The sequence below is a fragment of the Chrysochloris asiatica genome, unplaced genomic scaffold (genome assembly GCF_000296735.1).
Source record: "Chrysochloris asiatica unplaced genomic scaffold, ChrAsi1.0 scaffold00393, whole genome shotgun sequence".
Classification (NCBI taxonomy): Eukaryota; Metazoa; Chordata; class Mammalia; order Afrosoricida; family Chrysochloridae; genus Chrysochloris; species Chrysochloris asiatica.
The window spans coordinates 1509778-1533850 of record NW_006408911.1 but is presented as its reverse complement, the minus strand read 5'-3'; the positions used below and the strand labels follow the sequence as shown (position 1 = coordinate 1533850).

Here is a 24073-nt window from a genome sequence, read left to right as displayed (position 1 = left end):
GGTCGGTACCAACTTGATGGCACCTAACAACAACAACAAACTTTGCCTAAAGTCGTCTCTGTCGGGTTTATCCCAAAAAGTTACTATTTTCTTCTTTGTAGTTAATAAGTAATTTTGTGGTATATACTTTTAGGCTATATTTTGTGTCTCAAACTTAGTTCTAGCATTCATTGATGATTTTCTTACTTCATTATTCCTTTTATACTTATAGTTGGCATTCTACTGTAAAAGAAGAGTTTTCTTTCCTATCTATCTATATGCACTTATTTCTTAATTGCACTACAAAGTCACAGATATTTTTTATTGAATGCTTTCTGCTCCCATAAAAATGTATAACCTTGGAAACTCTATACAAGGTCACTATGAGTCAGAACTGACTAGATGGCACACAATAGCAGCTACAGCAGCTACCAGATTAGACTCAGATTTGGCCAAAGTGACTCCTGGGTTTTTGTCTCATGTTCCCATCATTCATCAAAGATTCCTTGTTTTCAAGTACAACATGTTCAGGCTCATCTTGTACTTGCGCTTGCCTTAGCCTTCCAGACAGTTTTTTTTCTCATTAAGTCCTGGTTCTTTTGGCGTTGAAAGCTATTTAGAATCCAAGATCTGGATGCCAGCTATACCTACACCTTACTACCATTTTGTTATTGCTTCTGGGGCCTCCCTGGTAAAGAGCTAGGAAACTTCTTAAATTTTAATGTGCATATGAATCAACAAGTACGTTGTTAAAGTGTCGATGCTGATTCCATAGGTTTGGACAGTATCATAGCTTCTGCATTGCTAACAAAATTCCAGGTAATGCGTATGTTGTTCATCCCAGTGACACATCTTGACAGTGCTTCTCAAATTTTGGCATATGTTACATCCCCTTGGAAGGTTCCTTATAGCACATATTCCTGACTCCTTCAAGTTTCTGATTCAGTAAAGTTTGAAGCCAGGAGGGACTGAAAATCTGCATTTCTAACAAGTTCCCAGGATATGCTCTTGCTGATCTAGGGCCACACTTTGAGAACCACTGATCTAGGACATTAGCTCTCAAATTAGTCACACATTGGATATCCTGGACTTTTTATTTTTTAAAAGAAAAATATGGATCCCTAAATCCAACCCAGAGATTATTATATAATTAGTATAGGATGTGGCCTAAGAATTGAGAATTTTATGGGCTCTGTAAGTGGTTTGTTCTATTGCTAAGCATATTTGAAACGATGACTCTTGGAAGTGTTAAAGCCAATTGCCAAGGTCTCAGTGAGAATTAATTCAGCAATTTCAAGGAACAGTAAGGAGGCTAGTATGGCTGGGTGGAAGGAAGCGAGGGTAAAGAGGTTGGCAGGGCCTAGAGGGTGTGAGAATGGGAAGGAGTGTGGACATTACTCAAGAGCCACTGGAGAGCTTTGACCAGGGGGGATATGATTGGAATTCCTTAGCCATGATTTTCACCCAACAGTTTCAATGCCAGTTCCCTTCTTGCCAGTTCAGTTTCTTTTCTACCCAAAGGAGCTTGGTTTGTGACAGATAAAGCCACTTCTTTCCCAGCCTTCTCCAAGTGCTCCTCATATAAAACATTGTCCATGGATTTTTGCTCAGGACTATTTTCCAAAACTTTGAAACCCTTGCAAAGTATATATAGGCATACAAAAGGTGGAAGATTTAGTGGATAGGGGATGTCACTAATAATTGGCAAAGACAACCAGGAATGTTGTGCTTTAAGACAACTTAATGTATCAAACTATGAACTTAGAAGGGGATATAGTTGGGGAGGGCAACCAATTTTAGTTGTATAGAAATGCAGCTGGTCTGGAAAGAGAAATCAGTAGAGGCCTTGCTACAATGCCAATTCCAATAAAGTAATAATTTTGAGATTTTGCTTATCTGTTGTATCACACAAAGGGCACTGCACAAAATAAGTGTGCTTGGATGGTTAGGATTCTTGTGACACTATCCACAATGTACTTTGATTCTGGCAGTTGGTAACCTTTCTTCCAGGAAATGGGGTGGGGGACCACTGGTAATATTCTGTTGTTTTGAACCTGACAGGGCAGAAAGCAGACAAGGGCAAAGTGAATAGAGGTACATGTGGACCTGGGTAATTTTTAGCAACATTCCCAAGGCCGTGATGTTTGATGAACTCCTGCTCACAGATCTGTCAACTTGCCATAAAGTTGACTTGCCCTTTCCCTTGGTTATTTGAGCCCTAGGTTATTCCTAGGCAGAAGCTGCCAGTGATGTCATCACCTCGTGATGTTGTTGGGTGACCTTGCTCTCTGAGCTGCCTCCACTTATTTCTCTTGCACCCTTAAGTTGATCCGAGAAAAGCATTGCTGATCGCCAAATGGGGAGAAGGGTAGGGTACTTTGCAAAGGAGAAACTCTCTCTCTATAACCTTCCTCCCAATCTGATTTAAAACCTGCTCAGAACTAGCTGTTACCTAACCTAGTTTCTAACAGTACTTAACCTAGAAAAGTCATAAAGGAGCAACAATACAAGAAGAAAAGATTAGTGAGAATGTGTTTTAATGTTGTAATAGTATACTCAGCAAAGCAGAAACTGTGCATTTATAAAAGACAGCTTTGATCCTTGTTATAAAGACAGATTATTTATGAGTAGTTTCTTCTTAACACAGACCAACTACAGAGGCCTGAAAGTTAAGTTAGGAGATGATAGGAAGTAGGAATGTTGAGACGTTGGCTTAATTAAGGGAAACACAAATATATTGAGCTCCTACTCTACGTGGAGGAGCTCTGGTAGCTTAGTGGTTACGAATCGGGCTGTGAACTGCAAGGTCAGCAGTTCGAAACTACCAGCTGCTCCGTGGGAGAAAGATGAGGCTTTCTTCTCCCGTAAAGATTTACAGCCTCGGAAACCCTCTTCAGGGTCGCTATGGGTCGGAACCGACTCAACGGCACTTAACCACAACAACTCTACATGGAGTCCTGGTGTGGCACTGTGGGTTAATAAGCCAGACTGCAAAGTCGTTTGAACTGCAAGGATGTGTGTTCAAACTCACCAGCTGCTCCTCGAAAACCCTATACAGGGTTGCTATGGGTTGGAACTGACTCAATGGCACTTCACAACAGCAACCTCTACATTAAGCCCTGAGCTAGAACCTTTCTTGGATATTATTTACTCTTCAGGCCTTCTTCATGAGGTGGACACTGCTGTTATTCCCATAAAATAGAGGAGGAAATTGAGAATAAAGGAAGGCAAGTCTTATTCAGCTACTAAGTGGCGTGTTGTGATTTATATTCAAGGCTTCTAAGACTCCACATTAGTATTGTTTATGGAACACACATACACGTGAGCTTTCATATACTGGAACCAACAGTTTATCAAGAACTCCAAATGTGGGTTCTTTTAATCATTAACAGTGATCCCAGTCCTCTCTCCCAACAGTGCTCAAGCCAAAAGGACATTGCCCAGATAAGGGCATGGAGACCATGAGCAGAGAAAAGGATCTGTCCCACAGTGGTGGAATCTGGTCACCCATTCAGTTACACACACAGGACACAGAATGTTGACAAAAACCTTGCCTGGAACACAATGTTAGGTCAGCAGGATGTGGGTACAATTCAAAGGGCATTTTACCCAACAACGTGGTCCCTAGGGCCTAAGTAGCAACTTGTGTTTTCTTTCCTACTTTGCTCCTAGGAGCAGCAGATATTACAGGGCCAAGCTCCACAAGCTGGATTTAAGGAAATTAATATGAGGATATGTGGCTCTGTAAAATAAGTGCTCAACCACAAGGTCAGTACGGTCGGCAGTTCAAACTCACCAGCACTCCTTGGAATCCCTATACGGGGTCACTGTGGATTGGGATCAACTTGACAGCATGTAACAACAACAGCAACGGTTGACCGCAAACCAAAGCGAAGCAGTTGAAAAGCAAAGAGTACAGCACCAGCTGGTGTGGAAAATTAAGAAAGCATATTTATGTGTGTTCTTTCAACTGGATTAGTAGCAAGCCCTGTTGTTGTTGTTAAGTGCTGTCGAGTTGGTTCCGACCCATAGCGACCCTGAACAGGGTTTCCGAGGCTGTAAATCTTCACGGGAGCAGAAAGCCTCATCTTTCTCCCGTGGAGCACTGGTAGTTTCAAACTGCTAACCTTGCAGTTCGCAGCCCAATTCGTAACCACTACGCTACCACAGCTCCTTAGTAGCAAGCCCTATAGGGATAAAATTCAATCCCTGACATCTCCTTTCCTTTGAGACACAGAAAAGATAGAGGCCTGCCAAAGTTCACCCATGTGGATGGTAGAGCTGATTCTTGAGTGTTTGATTTCCAACTCTGTGCTCTATCCAAGCTGTTGTGGCACAGTGGGTGAAGCGTTAGACTGCTAACTGCAAGTTAGGTGGGACAAACCCATAGCCACTCCGCAGGAGAAAGATGAGGCTCTGTTTCCATAAAGATTTATACTCTCAGAAATCTTCAGTTTTGCCCTGGCATACAGGGTACCTAAGGATCCCTGGTACCATAGAGGATTGTGAGCTGGGTTACTAACTGCAAAGTCAGCAGTGGGAATCTGCCAGTTTCTCCGCAGGAGAAAGATGAAGCTTTCTACTCCCACAAAGATTTATAACCTCGGAAACCCTACACAGGGTCGCTGACTTGGAACCAATTGGAACCACCACCACAGGGTCCCTATGAGTCAAAATTGAATCAATGGCTGTGAGTGGAGTGGAGTCCAAAGGGCAGCTATTATTCAAAAGGAAGACTACTTCCTTCCAAAAGGTCAAAGAGGGTGAGAAATGATCATGCAATCAGATGCAAGGGATCGGCAGCTGCAGGAACCACAGATTGTGCAGCTACAGGCACTGCAGTCATGTGCACAGCACCCATGGGCGTTGTGCCTCACAGTTGCCCGAAGGTAGGTATTAGAACTGGACTTGCCGTGGCCTTAGGCAAGACTCTCTTTCTCTTGGCCTTTTCCTCCACATCTGTAAATCAAAGGTGCAGAATTACCCTTGGATCTTTGAGGGCATTCCTATTGCCAGTCCCAAACCCCTACCCTACTCAGTCCCCTCCAGCCTATTTGCCTTGCTAACCCTTGACCAGATAAAACTGTTATTGCAGCTATACTTGTTCTGTTTTGTTAGATCCCCACACGGCCTGCTCCAACCAGCTGTTCAGACAGATGTCCATTCAGATGTTACTATCATGGCCAAACCTTCCCTGAGTCCCTTAATGAGTCCATGCCTCATCATCTTACCTCCTTCACGTCCCTCATGGCACTTAGTTTGTCTTGTTCAATCCAGTATTGTCAGAGCTTGGCATGTAGACATTTGACAATCATTTTTAATGAAATGAGTTTAATTATTACAAATTCATGATTCTCCTGAAACGTCCATGGGGAAGAAGAGGGGGGAAGGTTGGAATAACATGGAGTGGCTTCAGCAAACTGTATTTGTTTTCCAACACTGCCTTCACCTCTGTGACTTACAAACCTGGTATCCGTGATGTCAGTAACATTCCAAGTGCTGTCCTAACTTCCTATGTAGAATGTATTCAGTCCTCACAACTGCTTGGGAATTAACTCGTTTCAGTTAAGGAAACTGACCTTAGGGCACCAGTAGTATGCCCAGCTGGCACATGGCACAGCTGGGCTTTGAAGGCAGGTTTACTTGACTTCATCACATTGCTAGATCTTTGCTGGCCATTTTCCCAACAGAATTAAGGGCAAGTGTAGGGTCCTGGCAACTCCAGAGTCCAGATCTCTTTAACAGTATAGGTGGTTGGGATGAACACCAAGAAAATAATTCCTCAGGAGTAATCAATATTAGCAACTGCAGCAAGGCATGCTGATTCCACACCCAGGAAGCTTCTAGAAGCAGCCAAGAAAATAAGAATCTACATGTTCTGGTCTATTAAAATTGGGCAATGAACCTCAAGGAAATTTAAAATACTTGGTCTCATCTTCCTCATTCCTTGGTGTTAGTTTTTCATGTAAATTATTAACTGTTTAGGTACCCACAGATGGCATACAATGGCATTTTCAGGTAGAGGGGAAAGGGTGTAATAGTTAAAGTTTTGTGTCACCTTTACTTGGTCAGGATTAACAGTGGTTTGGCAGGTGAGATGTGTTTATCCCCATGGTGAGATATAAACAGTCATAGTTAATTATGATGATTGACTATGAGCAGGCATAACTAACTCTATGATGATTGGCTATGAGCAGCCAATCAATTGAATTGATGTTTCCTTGGGGTTGTGGCCTGCTCCCAATATATAGACACACAGAGAAAGCTTGCTATTTATCACTAGGGATTTGGGACTCTACAATTTTGAGCCATTTCCTTGATATAAACTCCTCTTTATAAATATACATATATGTTTCACTGGTTTTGCTTTCCTAGAGAACCCAGTCTAAAACATGTGGTACCCCAAGAGTGGGGTTCTAGAGAAACAAAATCACAAAGATGAGTTTTCTAAATTGGTGCTCACGACTGACTAATTTTAAAGGCACTGATAACTCTGCCTCCGCTGGTAAAGAAGGCCATAGGGTGAGGCATGTCCAACCTCCACTTTATGGGAATCGGTGTTGGGTTGATTTTGAGTTTGGTTCACTTTCTCTCTTGTGAAACCAGAGGAGATGAGACATGGTCTCATCATGGTTTTTGAGATTAGCATCAGCAGTGAGATGTAGTACAATTGTTCTAGATTCATGGAAGCATGAGATTTTGTGAGAGAAAGAACAACAGGGCATGGGAGGTAGAACTTTGATTTTTAAGTGGTTATTTTGATTTTTGTGATTTGTAATGACTGAAAGTAGTCCTGGTATGGCACTGTGGGTTAATGCGCTGGACTGCAAAGTCAGTTTGAACCATAAGGTTGGCAGTTCAAGCTCACCAGCCGCTCCTAGGAAACCCTATGTTGTTGTTGTTAAGTGCCGTTGAGTCGATTCTGACTTATAGTGATCCTGTATAGGGTTTCTGAGGAGCATCTGGTGAGCTTGAACCACCAAACTTGCAGTTGAAATGACTTTGCAGTCTGATGCATTAACCCACAGTGCCACACCAGGACTCCAGGAAACCCTATACAGAGTCTCTATTAGGGAGAACTGACTTGACAGCACTTAACAACAACAGTGACTGAAAGGAATGTAAGAGAAAAAATGCTTCGGCTAAGGGAGAAAAGCAGCTTTTGGAGTTGCCTAATGCAGATGTCAAGGAGCTCTGGTAGTGTAGTGGTTACGAATTGGGCTGCTAACCTCAAGGTCAGCAGTTCGAAACTACCAGCTGTTCCACAGGAGAAAGATGAGGCTTTCTGCTCCCTTAAAGATTTAGCCTCGGAAACTCTGTACAGGGTTGCTATGAGTCGGAACTGATTCCACGGCACATAACCACCAACCACCAAAGCAGCTGTCATGATGGTTGAACAAGATGGCTGGTAGGGAGCCAGGGCCTCCTGCAATCCACACTACCCAAGGTCGTATGCATATGGTGTTAGTCCAAGCATGAAGAAAAGGTTGAATTTGAATGTTTTTTAAAAATGTATATATATTTGACTGTCTTATGGTTATTGGTTTCTTCTGCCTGGTGGTGGTGGTGGTGGTGATGGTAGTTGTGTGCTGTGGAATTGGTTCTGACTCATAGTGGCCCTGTATAGGGTTTCTGAGGCTGTAAATTTTTATGGGATCAGAAAGCCATATCTTTCTCCTATGGAACAGCTGGTAGTTTCAAACTGCTGACCTTGAGGTGAGCAGCCCAACTTGTAACCACTACACTACTAGAGCTCCTTTTTCCCTGCCTAGTATTGCAAAATCGACATACATGTGTAATGCATATGAACATTGGGAATTATGATTACAGAGGGCTTGTAAGCCCCTTCAGCCTATAATTGATTGGATTTGCTAAAAGGTGAGTTAGAATTTATCCAGAAAAAAAAAATAGGCTTCTTGTTAAGCCTTTGTAGAGTATAGGGTCTTAGGTGGAGTCCTGAGCCCCACCCAGAACCTTGACAGTTTGTGCATTTGCATTTGGAAATACATGTAGAACGACCCAGAATTGCTGGGAGAACAGGAGATTCATGGCTATAAGGAAGACCTTCAGATAAAAAGCAGACTGACTATTGGAGTTTAACTCAAACTGTTTGTCTTGGAGGCATCAGGCCAGAAAAGTCTGTGTTCATCAGAGAAAACCCATTTCTAGGAATGAAAATTAAAAGAAGCTGGAGAGCAGTCTATACAATATCTGGTGGCTACTTGTGTCCACTTGTGTGGGAGTGGGGAAAACAACAATGAGGAGATGTACTGTTTGGACATGCTCCATTAGCACCCGCTGACCTTGAGATAAAAGAGAGAAGAGGAAAGACTGGCTGGTCTGAAGTTTAGAGAGTTGTGTGAACTTCTGTGCCCATGGGTATTGACCTAGCCCCTGAGTGTGCTAGGGCTGAGAGAGTGAAGGGGCCAGATGGTCTGAAGTGCAGGCAGGTGTATGTGATCTCCCAAACTTGTAGCTGGTATCCATTTGACATGGCTAGGGCTGAACCAATCAGAATCCAACTAGATGAAGAAAAAGATGTTTGATACTGTAAATAAGTATAAATTGCTACAATTTGATGGACTGAACTTTTCCTTTTGGATGCAGTTGCTCAACATTCCAACTTGAATGGAAGATTCTTCATATCAAGGAGCATGCTTGTCTTCTTAGAGTACTGTATTGATGGGGATGGACAATTTTTAAATGGACCATCAAAAATTGTAGATATAAAGGCATGAAGTGGCTGGCTTACAAGCTGTCATGGCTGTGCTTAGTTTCAGAATGAGGGGGACAAGGGAGAATCCCCATTGCATTGTTTTCTTCTTTTGCAGATGGGTCTGGTGAAAGGTAGTGGGGAAGATGCTGATGTGATTTTATGATTCTGTTGTGAGTTAGAAGGATTAATATGGTTGTCAAAACTATAAACTCTAAGGCTGGGATTCATTAGTTTTGCCATTTAGCTAGGTTTAAAAGACACCATCTTAGAAAAATGAACAGATAATTCCAGGACCATCAGAAGGAAGAAGATGCATGGAGTGTGAGATCTCTGCCTAAAAAGGCGGCAACATCAGAGAAAGTAGCAGAGGCAGTGGCATGAAGAGACAGAGCAGCAGTGTGTGCCTATGGGCAAGAGGCTGGCTTGCAGAATGTGCCTTTGAACATTTGAATGAATATAAGGTTTTTTAGTTTGTTTTGTATGTGTGCATCAAATATTTTTGTTTAGTTCGTCTGTGAAATGTAAAATGTAAATGGGGCAAGTGTGGTTTTTGTTGTACACATTTTAGTTATATCATGTTAGGTACAAGTCTGACTTCAATTTTCTCTATTTAGACATTAAGTATATGGTATATAGGTGCCAAGTTGACAAAGGATGAACTATGATAGTTAAGGTTTTGTGTCAATTTGACTGGGCCAGGATGCCCAGTGATTTAGCAGTTGAGATGTGGTTATTCCCATGATGAGTTCTAATGCAGACATCATTAACATCTTTAAATAATTGGCTATGAGTAGGCATAGTTAACACTATGATGATTGGCTGTGAACAGCTAATCAAAAGAAAGGATATTTGCTTGGGGGTGTGGCCTGCTCCCGATATAATGGATGCACAGGAAAAGTTTACTCTCTTTTCTGCTGGGGACTTGGTACTATACAGTTGTGAGTCATTTCCTTGATATAAACTTCTCTTCAGATAACAGTAGGTTGTTGGGTTGCTAGCTTCCATAAAGTTGATCCTGAACTCATGGGAACTCCATGTACATTGGGGTTGGACTATTGTGATCCATAGGGTTTCCAATGGCTGATTTATTAAAAGTAGATAAACAAGAATTACTTACTACTCCACCTCAGTCTGGAAGCTCCAGTGAAATCTGTTCAACATAATGGCAACACACAAGCTTCCACTGTCAGACAGATAGTGGTTGTGCTTGGTGGGCAATGGCTAGAATTTGAACTTGTGTCTCCAGCAGATAAGTCTAACAACAAAGCTTTTCCCTCCCCTGTCCCCCCAAAGTATGCAGCAGTGTACAGTTATGGGAAAATACCACAAAGTATCTGGAGAACAATATGCAAAGTTCACCTTCTTTTAAAGTATCACCTGTCTCATCCTTCCACTGTGCTGACCACAAAGTACTATTTTAATTGGTTTTCTTGCTGTTTATTCATTAATTCAGCAATTTGCTGAGGATAACCTCTTGGCCAGATCCTGTACCAGGGAGTTGTGGATATGGTCTTTGTTAATGAGCAGCAATATGTCTAGTGGGGCTCAGTGCTCTTCAACTGACTCAAGTATTCTACCCTTCCCAAAGCCCCAAGAAACCCAATACATATTTTAACCTAACATCCCATGTTCCAGGCCCCTCAGAGATCCCCTGAAAGGGCTACAGCTACCACTAGGGTCAGTCAAAAAACTAGTTTTTTTTTGACTGACCCTATTGATTTTTCCACCCATAGTGATTTTTCCTCAGGGTGTCCAAGACCTCTTACTAGGCTCCAAAGCAATAACTGTAAATCAGTAACTCCACCATGAGGTGTTTTTCAGGAAATAAGCGTGTTATTAATAATAGATTTATTTTTAATAATAAATGTGATTTATTTTCCTGTAGAGACTAAACTTATCTTTGAATAACAGGCCTTCTTTGATTGCAGCCTCTATCCCCCTTTCCCTCTAGTTGACTTCCGATAACCACCATTTTAGAGTCTTAAACTAGATGGTTCGAGTGGGGATAAACTTTCTCTGAGTGCCAACAACAAGCATGTGACTCAGGCCTCGTCCATCAGAGTACTGCATTCTCATGGCTATAACTAGCTCATAGATAGGAACATGAACTAATGTAGGAGAATAAGACCTACTAGAGTTGGAAGCCACCAGTCATCTGCCAGTTTGTCATACTATGTTGGCTTGTGTGTACTATATTGCTGGAAGCTATGCCATAGGTATTTTAAATACCAACAGGATCATTCAAAGTGGACAGGTTTCATTGGAGCTTCCAGAATAAGACTAGGAAGGAGAGGCAAACCACTTCTGAATAACACTAGGAAGGAGAGAGAAACCCACTGAAAACCTTATGAATAGCACCAGGACATTGTCTGATATAGTGCCTGACAATGAGCACCTCAGGTTAGAAGGCACTCAGAATACTGCTGAGGAAGAGCTTTCTCCTCAAAGTAGAGCTGACTTTAATGACAGGCACGAAGCAAAGCTTTTGGAACCTTTATTTGCTGACTGGGTACAACTCAAAATGAGAAGGAACAGTTGCAAACATCCATTAATAATTAGAATGTGAAATGTATCAAGAATGAATATAGAAAAATTGGAAGTTCTCAAAAATTAAATGGAATGCATAAAGATCAATATCCTAGGCATTAGTGAGCTGAATTGGACAAGTATTGGCCATTTTGTATTGGACAATCCTATGGGTTACTGTGCCAGGGACACTTAATTGAAGAGGAATGGCATCATATTCAACATCAAAAAGAGCATTTCAAGATCCTGAATGCTGTCTGTGATAGAATATCCACAGGTCTACAAAGAAAGTAATTAATACAAATAGGGTACCTTGAACTTACTTGATATGACTTTTCTATCCAATGACTTAATTCCCACCAAATGATTGGGTGGGACCATGGAAAAAGGTATATAAGGCTCCAAAGCTGAGATTGGTTAGTTTTGTCATCCAGCTGGGTTTAAAAGGAGTCATCTGAGAAGCAGGAAGATGATCCCAGGATTACCAAGAAAGAGCATGAATGGAGTGTGAGATCACTACCTAGAAAAGTGGCAACAGAAGAGTTGGTGGCAAAAGGGATGACCTGGAGAGACAGAGTAGCTGAGGGCTTTCAGTCTATGGACCAAGTAAAACAGAGTGCCTGCAGGCAGGAGGCTGACTTGCAGAAAGTGCCCTTTGGGGATTCACAGACTAAGAGCTTTGTAACACTTGCCCATGCAGGGCACAGGTCAAGGGGCCACATGGCTGTGAAGCTGAAGACAAGAATGTGGTGTGCCTACAGTATGGCAGACAAGAGTCCATTCCTGACTAAAGAACTGCTGTGTCCTGCTGAGTTTTTTTGATCCTGTACTGTACCCTGTCCACTTCCCTAATAAACCCCATAATTGTAAGTATTGTTATGAGTTCTATGTAGCCAATGGATTGATGAACTGAGATGCGAAGCAGAGAGTGCTGTGGAGGGATGGTTGTTGTTAGAATAAAGAAGGTTGTAAGGTGGAGGCATGTCTGACCTCTACTTCATAGGAATTGACCTGATTTTGAGTTTGATTCTCTTTCTGTCTTGTGAAGCCAGGGGAAGTTAGACATGGTTCCACATGGCTTCACTATTATTCAAATTTATGCACGAAAGACAATGATAATGAAATTGAAGAATTCTAAAAACTTCTTCAATGTGAAATTGATCAAACATGCAATGAAGATGCATTGATAATTACTGGTGATTAGGATGCAGAAGTTGGAAACAAAGAGGAAGAATCCATAGTTGTAAAATATGGCCTTAGTGACAGAAGGGTGTCCTGGTGTGGCACTGCAGGTTAATGCGCTGGACTATAAAAGTCAGTTTAAACCACAAGGTTAGCTGTTCAAGCTCATCAGCTGCTCCTTAGAAACCCTATGTAGGGTTGCTATGTGTTGGAACTGACTTAATGGCACTTAACAACAGTGATAGAAACAATGTTGGAGATTGTGTGACAGAATTTTGATCCCTCAATGATTTATTCATTGCAAATACTGTTATTCAATAATATAAATGGGTGACTATACATGTGGACCTTACCAGATAGAATACTTACGGATCAAAACTGACTACATCTGTGGGAAAAGGTTATGGAAGAAAATTCACTATCTTCAGCCAAAATGTGGACAGGGCAGACTGTGGAACAGACTATCAGTTGTTCATATGCAAGTTCAGGCTGAAGCTGAAGAAAATTAAAACAAGTTCACTATAGCCAAAATATGACCATGAATATATTCTGCCTGAATTTAGAGACCATCTCAAGAACAGAGCTGACACATTAGACACTATGCTATGTTAAATGGTGTCAAGTTGATTCCAACTCATAGCGGAATATTTCAACAAACTATGTTGTTGTTATGTGCCATGGAGTCGGTTCCAACTCATAGCGACCCTGTACAGGGTTTCCGAGACTATAAATCTTTACGGGAGCAGAAAGCCTCATCTTTCTCCCACGAAACAGCTGGTAGTTTTAAACTGCTGACCTTACGGTTTTCAGCCCCATTTGTAATCACTCACTCATCTATGGCAAGAAATTTGGAAGGCAGCTACCTAGCCAACTGATTGAAAGAGATCCATATTTGAGCCCATTCCAAAGAAAGTTGATCTAATGGAATGTGGAAATCTTCGTACAATATCAATACTATCACACACCAGTAAAATTTTGCTGAAGTTAATTAAAAAATTGTTGCAGCAGAACATTGACAGGGTGCTGCAAGAAATTTAAGCTGAATTCAAAATAGGACATATGTATCTAAGCTGAAAGTAGAGAATATCATAAAGATGTTTTGTTGTGAAGTGCTATAGTCAGTTTCAACTCATAGAAACCCTATGTAGGATTTCTGAGGAGGGTCTGGTGAGTTTGAACTGACCTTAAGGTCGAGTGCTTATATTACAGTGCCACACCATAATTCCTAACGATGCCTGTGTTTATTGACTTTGCAAAGGCATTTGACTGTGTAGATCTTAAACTATAACATTGCAAAGAATGGGCATTCCAGAATTGTGTGCTAATGAGGAATCTGTACATAGACCAAGAGGCAGTAGTTAGAACAGAACAAGGGGATAGGGATACTGAATGGTTTAAAATCAGAAAAGGTTAAGTACCAGGGTTGTATTCATCAATCTGTATGCTGAACAAATATCTGGGAAGCTTGGTTTTATGAAGAACGTGCCATCAGGATTGGAGGAAGACTCTGCTATATGTAGATGATACAACCTTGCTTGTTGGAAGCTAAGAAAAGTTGAAATACTTATTAATGAAGATTAGACCATAGGCTTCAATACGGATTGCACCTCAATATAAAGAAAACAAGAATCTCAACGCTGGACCAATAAATAACATCATGATAAATGGGGCAAAAGATTGAAGTTTTCAAAGACTTCATTTTGCTAAGATTCACAATCAAAGTTTATGGGAGCGTCAGTTAAGAAATCAAAGAATGCATCACACTAGGCAAACCTGCTGCGAAAGATGTCATTTAGAGGACTAAGGTGCTCCTGGCCCAAGCCATAGTATTTGTAAAAGTTGGACAATGATTAAGGAAGACGGTAGAATGATAGATGCATCTGAATTGTGGTGTTGGTGAAGAATATCACAGACTGCCAGTAGAACAAACAAATGTTATGTTGAAAGAAGTACAGTGAGAAGTGCTCCTTAGAAGTGAAGCTGAAGTCTTCATCTCTTGCATTTTGGACATGCTGTCAGGAGGGCTCAGTCACTGGAAAAGGACATCATGTTTGTTAAAGCAAAGGTTCAGCCAAAAAGAGGAAGACTTCCTCAACGAGATGGATTGATACAGTGATCGCAATAATGGGCTTGAACATAGCAATTGTGAGGATGGCCCAGGGCAGGCAGGGCTTTGTTCTGTTGTGTATAGAGTTGCTATGATTCAGACAGCACCCAACAAAACATAACAACAGTTGGTAGGCTGATAGGTTGTAAGCCTGGATCTGTTACAAGGATGAGCTTGCCCAAGAGTAAAACCAACATACTTCAGCAGAGTTGCATAACACCGAGTATCAACTGAAGCTCTTGATCCAGCCACAGACTCCTGGGGTTTTCAGGTACTTTCCATGTCCAGCGTAGGTGAGTACTGTTCACAGCTGGCAAGTGCACAATGAAACTCAGTATCTCCTGGTATTGGGCTAAAAGCAATGTGGGCAACATCTAAGTGTTCTGCTTCAGAGGATATGTGAAAGGACATGTGAAACCTGTTTCTCCCTTTTAGTGTCCAGAGATGAGATCTCTAGTTTTAGGCAGATCTTCAAAAACCACTATTTGAAAATTGTTCATTTTAGTGTAACTTGAGATAATCTGGTTTTGTGGATTTCATCTTAAAGGGCTGGCATCTGCCTGAGAGGCATTCCTTGAGTTGTGACACCATGTTGTGGAAATCATCAGATCCCAACCACAATGACCATGGGCTGGCCAGCTGGCTGAAGCTTGTAACACTGCTGCCTCAAATCCAAGTCATGGCACCTGGGGGTGGTGGGTGTCTTCTGACTGATTAGTTCCTCAAACCACAGCACCCTGAAAACCCCAATCTAGAGAGAAAACCTCCATTTGGAGGACTGTTGCAGGACCCTGTTTGAGCTGACCAATGCAGGACTGAGTAGCCTGAGCTTCAGAGTACTTACAAAACTCATACTGCCTCCTCTCCCTGTCTGGTAAAGCAGAGATGGTTGTTCTTTCTTCAATCTTTTATTGTCCCTCTCCCTGTATCCTAGCAACTACGAGGTTAAGTGGTTAAGTCCCACCCACTCCCTTCCCCTTGGTGAGGTAAGCCTTGAGTTAATAGGTTTTAGAAACCTGTGTGTAAACTAGTCCTCAAAGCAAATAGTTCTAGTTCAGTTTATCACTTCTAGGAGAAAGATGACCAAGAACACAGTTAAACAAGTATTAAGAAAATCAAGTGTGGAGATCAGAAACTACTTAGAAGAACTCAGTGCTGGAGTACAGCAGAACAGAGCTGATGTGGTGGCATCAGGGGCCAGTACACTATCCTAGAGCCAGGGTCTCTGCATTGCAGCATTCCACACACTCATTAGTTCAGGTGAATTCAAATCCTGTTGTCAAAAGAGCTGAGTAGTCAGGGACAACAGACTTAAGCTCTTTGAACTTCAGTTTCTTGTAGTGCCCTGGAAGTCAGTCAGGGTTGCTGTTGCTGCTAGGTGGCATTGAGTCGGTACTGACTCATAGCGACCCTATGCATAACAGAGAGAAACACTGCCCAGTCCTGAGCTAACCTCACAATTGTTGCCATGCTTGAGCCCATTGATGCTGCCTCTTTGCCAATCCATCTCACTAGGGGTCTTCCTCTTTTTCTCTGACCCTCCACCTTACTAAACATGACATCTCTGCAGTGACTGATGCTTCCTGACAATATGTCCGAAGTATAAGAGACAAAGTTTGGCCATCCTAGCCTCCAAGGAGCACTCTGGCTGCACTTCTTCCAACACATCTGTTGGTTCTTTTGGCAGCCCATGGCACTTTCAATATTCTCTTCCAATTCCATAACTCAAAGGCATCTTCTACGGTCTTCCTTATTCACTGTTCAGCTTTCACATGCATATAAGGTTATTGAAAATACTGTGGCTTGGGTCAGGAGCACCTTAGTCTTCAAGCTGACATCATTGCTCTTCAACACTTTAAAAAGGTTTTGTGTGGCAGATTTACCTAATGCATATGTCCTTTGAGTTCTTGACTGCTACTTCCATGAGTGTTGATGGTTGATCCAAGAAGAATGAAGTCTTTGACAACTTCCATCTTTTCTCTGTTGATGAGAATGTTATTGGTCCAGTGGTGACAATTTTTATTTTCTTTACATTGAGATGCAATCCATACCGAAGGCTGTGCTCTTTGACCTTCATCAGTAAATATTTTAAGTCCTCTTCACTTTCATCAAGCAAGGTTGTATCATCTGCATATTTCAGGTTGTTAATGAGTCTTCCTCCAATCCTGATGCCACGTTTTTTGTCATATAACCCAGCTTGTGAGGTTAGATAGGGCTATGTATACAAAATATCTCTGCCTGATGTACTCTGTTCAACAAATTGACAATGATTAACTGTTGTGTTTATATCCATCAGTATCATTTACACAAAGGTTCTGCTCAGAAAACGTGAGCCCAAGAAGGCACTTGCTACTACCAGGATCAAAAATCCCTTTTTTTTCAACAGTGAACAAACCCTTAGGCAAAGTAGGTAGCAGAAGGTAAGGGTGGGTGCCTCTCTCTCCTCACCTAAGAAAAAGCCATGTCAGGTCATCCACCTGTTTTTTTCCCTTCTACATTAACTTCAATGACAGATGTTGTTAAGCACCGTGGAGTTGGTTTTGACTCATAGTGACCCTGCACAGAGTTTCCGAGGCTGTAAATCTTTATGGGAACAGAAAGCCTCATCTTTCTCCCATGGAACAGGTGGTAGTTTTGAATTGCCGACCTTGAGGTTAGCAGCCTGATTCGTAACCACTACGCTACCAGAGCATATATCAATGACAGATATAATAAAATAAAAACTCTTAAGTCATATCTACTAAAAGCATTTTTTTTGCACATGGCTTAAAAATATCAATGCTTGATCAAAGACACACCCAGCATATTTACCAGTAAGCCATCCACAAATCAGATTTTCTACATCTCAAAATGGTCTACCTTACTGGAGGACATCAGGGTCTATGCCCTCTCTTAATAGTTTTAAAGATTGTAACACACACGAAGGGGTTCTAAAAAGTTCATGGAGATGGCATGGAGAGATAGAGCAGCTGAGGAATCTAGACTTATGCAAAGAGAAAGGCTGTGTGCTGGCAGTCAAGAGGCAGGCTGGCAGAATGTGCCCTTTGGTTATTTAAATGATTATGTATTCCTAAGTGTTTTTATGTACATCTAAAAAAAAAAAAAACCCTGAGGGAATAGAAGCAAATACTATTGAATGATGATGCATGGAGGGGATTGTAATCATTGCAATGAAACAAAATATGATGGGATGAGTGTAAAGCTGATGTCCTCCCATGTAAACTATCACTTAATTCACAGTAAAATTTTTTTTTTAAAGTTCATGAAAAAATATCTTTATCTTTTAATTCCTTTTTTCCACAAAAATTTTGAAGCCTTGTCATTTATATCCTTTCCCTGTACTTTTCAGGCATTAACTGTTGGCTGACTGAAGCTAGAAATAAAAATAATTTTGCTTTAGCCACATTGTTTTTTGGTACCATTTAAATACGCTGTCTTGACCATTTTTTATTAATGGTCTGTGATGCTGCTGAAATATAAGAAAGAAAAGTAGAAAACTGGTTTGTCATAAAATTAAGTGCAGTGCTGGCTGATGTGATCAAACTATACCACAAAGGTATACAACCACTGAAGCCTGACCTTAGAATTAAATCGTGACAGAAATTGTCCTTTGTCTCTTACTACAAATGTTAATTCTGCTGCACAAGACCTCTTTGAAGTCTTAAAGAGCAAAGATGTCAGCTTGAGGACTAAGGTGCGCCTGATCCAAGCCGTGGTATTTTCAATAACCTAATATGCAGGCGAAAGCTGGACAGTGAATGAAGACAACCACAAAAGAATTGATGTATTTGAGTTGTGGTGTTGGAGAATACTAAAGGTACTACGGACTACCAAAAGAACAAACAAATCTGTGTTGGAAGTACAGCCAGAATGTTCCTTGGAAGACAGGATGGACAGACTGTCTCTCATACTTGGACCTTTAGTAAAGTGGAGGGCTGGAGAAAAAGAGGAAGACCCCCAATGAGATAAGATTGGCACAGTGGCAGCAGCAATGGGCTCAAACGTAGCAACGACTGTGAGATTGGTACAGGACTGGGCAGTGTTTTGTTCTGTTGTGTATATGGTCACTTGATAACACCTAACAACAAATGTTAATGTTTACAGTGACATGTCAGCACACTTGCCCACGTCTGTCTGCCCATTTGGATCTATGTCATGTGCTCATAAGGCGTCTGATATGCATCCCTGATCTCGCTGTCCGGTAATTGTGGGTTCAAATGATTCCCTCCCCAGGAGTTTTGCAGATTTAAGAAGCCAAATGACAAAAAACATAGTTCTTAACATTCATCCTGGACCCTCAGAGTAAATATGTACTGAATGAATGTGCTTACTTTAATTCACAACTGCATTTTAAAAAAGCAGAACAGGAAAAATATCCAATTTAATTTAGAGGAAAAAATCTGAAATTATTTGCAAAAACAGTTCTTTATTTTGTGATTACACTTATTGGAAGGGCTGGAGAAAAATAAAACTGTCACTTAGCCTATGAGCTTGCAAATCAACTCATTTCAAGAGTGGAAGAATCCTTGGTCATTTCTGAATATCTAATTTTACACAAGTTTCTCTTTTGAATATATTCTGTCTTAAAGAAGCAGTTGTATAAAGTCTCTTCATTTCCACACAGGACGCATTCAATGTTTCAGCCAACTCTCAGTGGAGGGGCAACCAACACAACACCATCTCCCCGAACAAAGAGCATCGGAATGTTCCGTTTTGTTGACTGGAAGAGAAAAAACAACAGAACACATTTAAGCAAATCTGTGTATTTATACAAAAAACATTTTTTTGTTAAATAAATTAAAAACAAACATGGGTTCATCATCACACACACAAAGTACTGATTCAAAAACCCAATTACTTATCTTATGTAGCACCTAAAACCAATGTATTCATTGCTTACTTTTCCTGGCTATCACTAATTGTGGCAGAGATTGGTGCTGTCACCAAAATGCATTTTCCATTGTTTCCTGGGCCTACAACACAGCTAGACTTCCTTGCAATTAGATATAGTAGCCATGCAATTTAGTTATACCCAATGGGAAGTGACTAGAGTGACTCAGGCTTACCTTTAAGCATACCATGAGCCCTTCTGTGGTCATTCCCCACCCCCTGCTCCTGCTGAATGGATTCAGACAGTGGTGAGAAGCCAGGGGATGGCAGCCTGGGTCTCTGACTGATCACCTGGAAAAAAGCTAGTATGACTTAAAATCCCACAGAACACTTTAAGGATTATGTGATCAGGAAATACACTTCTACTCTGCTAAGCCATTATATATGAGCTTCCGCAGTCACATATGTAGAACACAGATTTTTGTGGCATTAGCTTATGGGTCAGGCATCAGGTAATTAAAGAAACAGTTACAACAAGCTTTGAGTGTTTGAAACCCTGTTATGCATGAAATGATCTAGCCCAAGAGACTCCCAAACCTACAACTCTGAGAGGAGAGGCTGGGAAAAGGCAAATGTCAGTAGATTAAACCTAATGCAGTTCGCAAGGCAGGACTAGAAAGAGCTGAGCTCAGGGAAGAACTAGCTGGTTTACAAACAGAGATGAAAAGAAATAGGGAGATTGGAAGCATTTCACAGGGTGAAAGCTCCATTTCTAGATCACCAGATAAGCTGGGTGAGCTGGGATGAGGATGGGGTGTGCAGATTAATGATGTCGATGTCGCTTTCCCACCCAAACTTACTGGAGTAAATGACCTCAAGACAGCCACCAAGAACCTGAGGGAGAGCTAGAGGTGAGAAACTAAGGAAATAATTGAGTCCTACAAACTATGTCTCGCAAGAAACTTGACTGAAGTTGTTACGTGCTGTGGAGTCAGTTCTGACTCATAGTGACCCTATGTAGGGTTTCCCAGGAGCGACTGGCAGGTTTGAACTGACGACCTTCCAGTTAGATGTCCAGCGCTTACAAGTTCATAAAAATGACTGACACCTATGAAGTTCTGTTTTTTTAAGAAACTACACTGCCAAAGAAACCTAGGTCTTTGACTAGTCAAAGAAAAAAAGCCTGTAATTATTCCAATTGTCTTGCATTAGCAAGGAGAGTTGCTGTGAAAACGCCACAGCTCTTAATAATGGATGCCAGATTTAGCTGTAAAAATACAGAAGCTCGATTAAAAATTCTACATAAACATCAAATATTGCGGTGTATGTCCCAAATACTGCTAAGTGTTTACTGACTAATTGTATTCTGGGTATGGTTTTGGTTTGGCATCGTAACTGGCAACCCTTTCGTCAATGCCCACTTTTAGATGTGTCCAAGAAACAGAATATACATAAGGAAGTTTCTCCCAGAAAGAAAAAGCAGAGTCCACAGAGAACAGTGTACAAAAAGGAGTTTCTCTCAGAGAGGAACTTCAGGATTTCACCCAAGAATTTCTTTTACTATCAGGGAGGAAGACGTCAGCTTTTTCCCTTGGTATTTGTTATTGGACAGGAAGACAAGGTGGCACACACAGTTCGCACTCAACTGCTAATCCAAAAGTTGACGGTTCGAACCCACTGTGATATCGCAGAAAAAATAGGCCTGGTGAGCTGCTCCTAGTTCAGAGTATAGGCAAGAAAGTCCCTAAGCAGCTCACTTCTACTTTGTAACATGTCAGCAATGAGCAACAAGGACTTGAAGGATTTCATTCTATTTGGATGAATGCCATGAAAGTATTGATGAAAAAAAATCAAATGATGAATCACAATATGAAAATCTGCTGCCAAAAACCTTTCAAGTTCTAAAGAGCAAATATAACTAAGGTATCCAACCAAGTCTCTGACTCTTTGCAGCTGCCAAAGGAATCCTGGTATGGTGCTGTAAAATAAAACACTGGATTGCTAACTGCAAGGTTGGCAGCTCCTTGGAAACCCTCTACAGGGTCGCTGTGAGTCAACAGCACTTAACAACAAGATGCATGTATGTGAAAACTGGACAACAGAGAAGGAAGGGTCATGAAGAACTGATATATTTGAATTGTGTTGGCAAACAATACTGAAAATATCATGGTCTTCCAGAATGAATAAATCCATCTTGGAGGAAGAGTGCTTCTTAGAAGTGAGGATGGAGAGGAGTCTGTCTTGCTTACTTTGGATATAATTGTCAGTGAAGACCAGCTGCTAGAAAAGAACCTGTTCTGTATATGGTCAGTGAAAATGAGGGAAACCTTCAAAGACAAGATTTGACAAAGTAGCTACAACAATGGGCAATGTGTCATTCTGTTGTGTAGTTGCTACGAGTCACAGCCAACTGGACAGCAGTGACAGCTTTCCTGTCTTCTTTCCTGTTCTGAAAGGGAGTTTTTATGGTGGCTACCCTGGACCTGGACCAAGAGGCTGTTGTTCGAACAGAACACGGGAACACTGAATGGTTTGAAAATTAAGAAAGGTGAGCAACAGAGTTGTATTCTTTCACTATACTTATTCAACCTGTATGCTGAGCAAATCATCCGAGAAGCTGGGGTTCTATGAAGAAACACGTGGCATCAGGATAGCAGAAAGACTCATTAACAACCTGCGATATGCAGATGATACAGCCTTGCTTACTGAAAGTGAAGAGGACTTAAAATATTTACTGATAAAGATAAACAACCACAGCCTTCGGTATGGATTGCATCTCAATGTCAAGAAAACAAAAATCCTCACCACTGGACCAATAAACAACATTCTTATCAATGGAGAAAAGATTGAAGTTGTCAAGGACTTCATTCTTGGATCAACTATCAACACTCACAGAAACAGCAGTCAAGAGATCAAACGACATATTGCATGAGGCAAATCTGCTGCACAAGACCTTTTTAACGTGTTGAAGAGCAAAGATGTAAGCTTGAGGACTACGGTACGCCTGATCCAAGCCATGGTATTTTCAATAACCTCATATGCATGCAAAAGCTGGACAGTAAATGAGGACGACTGTAGAAGAATTGATGCATTTGAGTTATGGTGTTAGAGAAGAATATTGAAAGTGCCATGGGCTACCAAAAGAACCAACAGATCTGTGTTGGAAGAAGTGTAGCCAGAGTGCTCCTTGGAGGCCAGGATGGCCAAACTTCGTCTCTCATACTTCAGACGTACTGTCAGGAGGGACCAGTCGCTGGAGAAGGATATCATGTTTGGTAAGGTGGAAGGTCAGAGAAAAAGAGGAAGACCCCTAATGAGATGACCACGTAGCAGCATCCATGAACTCAAGCGTGGCAACAGCAGTGAGGTTGGCCCAGGACCTGGCAGTGTTTCATTCTGCTGTGCATAAAGTCGCTATGGGTCGGTACCGACTTGATGGCACCTAACAACAACAAATCGTGACGCTGCTCTGCTACATGTGGGAGGGGAAAGAATTCATCTTTTTAATTTTACAGTTCTCTGCTTCACTAATGACCACATGTGAACCTGACAGAGAACTGTAACTCATCTGAGCTAGATGTCTTAGCTGCTTCCTTTGGGGTAGGGGTGCGGATTCTGTCTGCATCACTGACTCCTGTCTTTATGGCAACTTGACTCCCACAGCTCAGCAGCCATGCTGGCACCAGTGTACTCAGCCTGGCAGAGCGAAATCACAAGTCAGCCAGGCACTGTCAGGAATGCTGCCTAGTGGGAGCTTTCCAGTAGACACAGGGCTCGAGTTCTCTGAGGCTGCTCAGTGAATGGGTGGGTGCAGGAACCTCTCTGGCTCAACTGTCCCAGGTTCTACATAAGAACCGCAATCTCCTCTAACAGTACAAGCAGGGGGGCAATCCAAGGGTCACAGCACATTCAGGAATGTTGTGAGTTTCTAACAATATTTTAGCATTCACACTTCTCCCAGTTCACATGCACATCACTGATGGTGAGGGCATTCCTAGTAATACTGGCATGGCCACTCACAAGTTTAGCGTAGTGGTTACGAATTGGGCTGCGAACCGCAAGGGCAGTAGTTCGAAACTACCAGCCGCTCCGTGGGAGAAAGATGAGGCTTTCTGCTCCCATAAAGATTTACAGCCTCGGAAACCCTGTACAGGGTCGCTGTGGGTCGGAACCGACTCGACGGCACCTAACAACAACAAGACACTATCCATAACTAGGAGTTAGAACAGAAACTTGAGAAACTGTATTAGGCCAACTGAATGGATTATCTCATAATACCATCACCCTAAACTTAATTTCATGATATTTGGTTGTACCAGTAGCTATATCTTTTTGTTCTGTTTTGTTGTTGACTTCCCAGAGAATGCCCCTCCCCCACAACCATGGTTACTAATACAATTGGTCTTTACATATTCATCTGGCAAACCTAACAAAAGAAAAGAGGGAGAAGACACAAATAACACACATTAGAAACCACATGGGCGATGTCACAATGGAACCGCAGGAAATCAAAAGGATAATAACAGATAGTATGAAGAGTTATACTCCAACAAATTCGAAAATTTAGAAGAGATGGATACATTTTTAGAAAAACACGACCTACCTAAACTTACACAGAGTGAAGTAAAAACCTTAACAGACCCATAAAAAAAGAAGAACTTGATCAGGTCATCAAAAAACTCCCAACAAAAAGAAGCCCAGGCCCAGATGGCTTCACTGGTGAATTCTACCAA

General features: G+C 41.6%; 1 protein-coding gene across 1 annotated transcript in view; it reads right to left on the bottom strand.

The window, feature by feature from the left end:
- Nucleotides 1-18953: 18953 nt before the first annotated feature.
- Nucleotides 18954-24073, bottom strand: part of LSM3 (LSM3 homolog, U6 small nuclear RNA associated (S. cerevisiae)) — a 25767-nt gene continuing 20647 nt past the window's right edge. Inside the window, exon 4 of the mRNA XM_006876594.1 lies at nucleotides 18954-19230. Within this exon, the coding sequence (XP_006876656.1) occupies nucleotides 19150-19230 (81 nt within the window). The 3' untranslated portion in view covers nucleotides 18954-19149. The remainder of the gene's footprint in view (nucleotides 19231-24073) is intronic.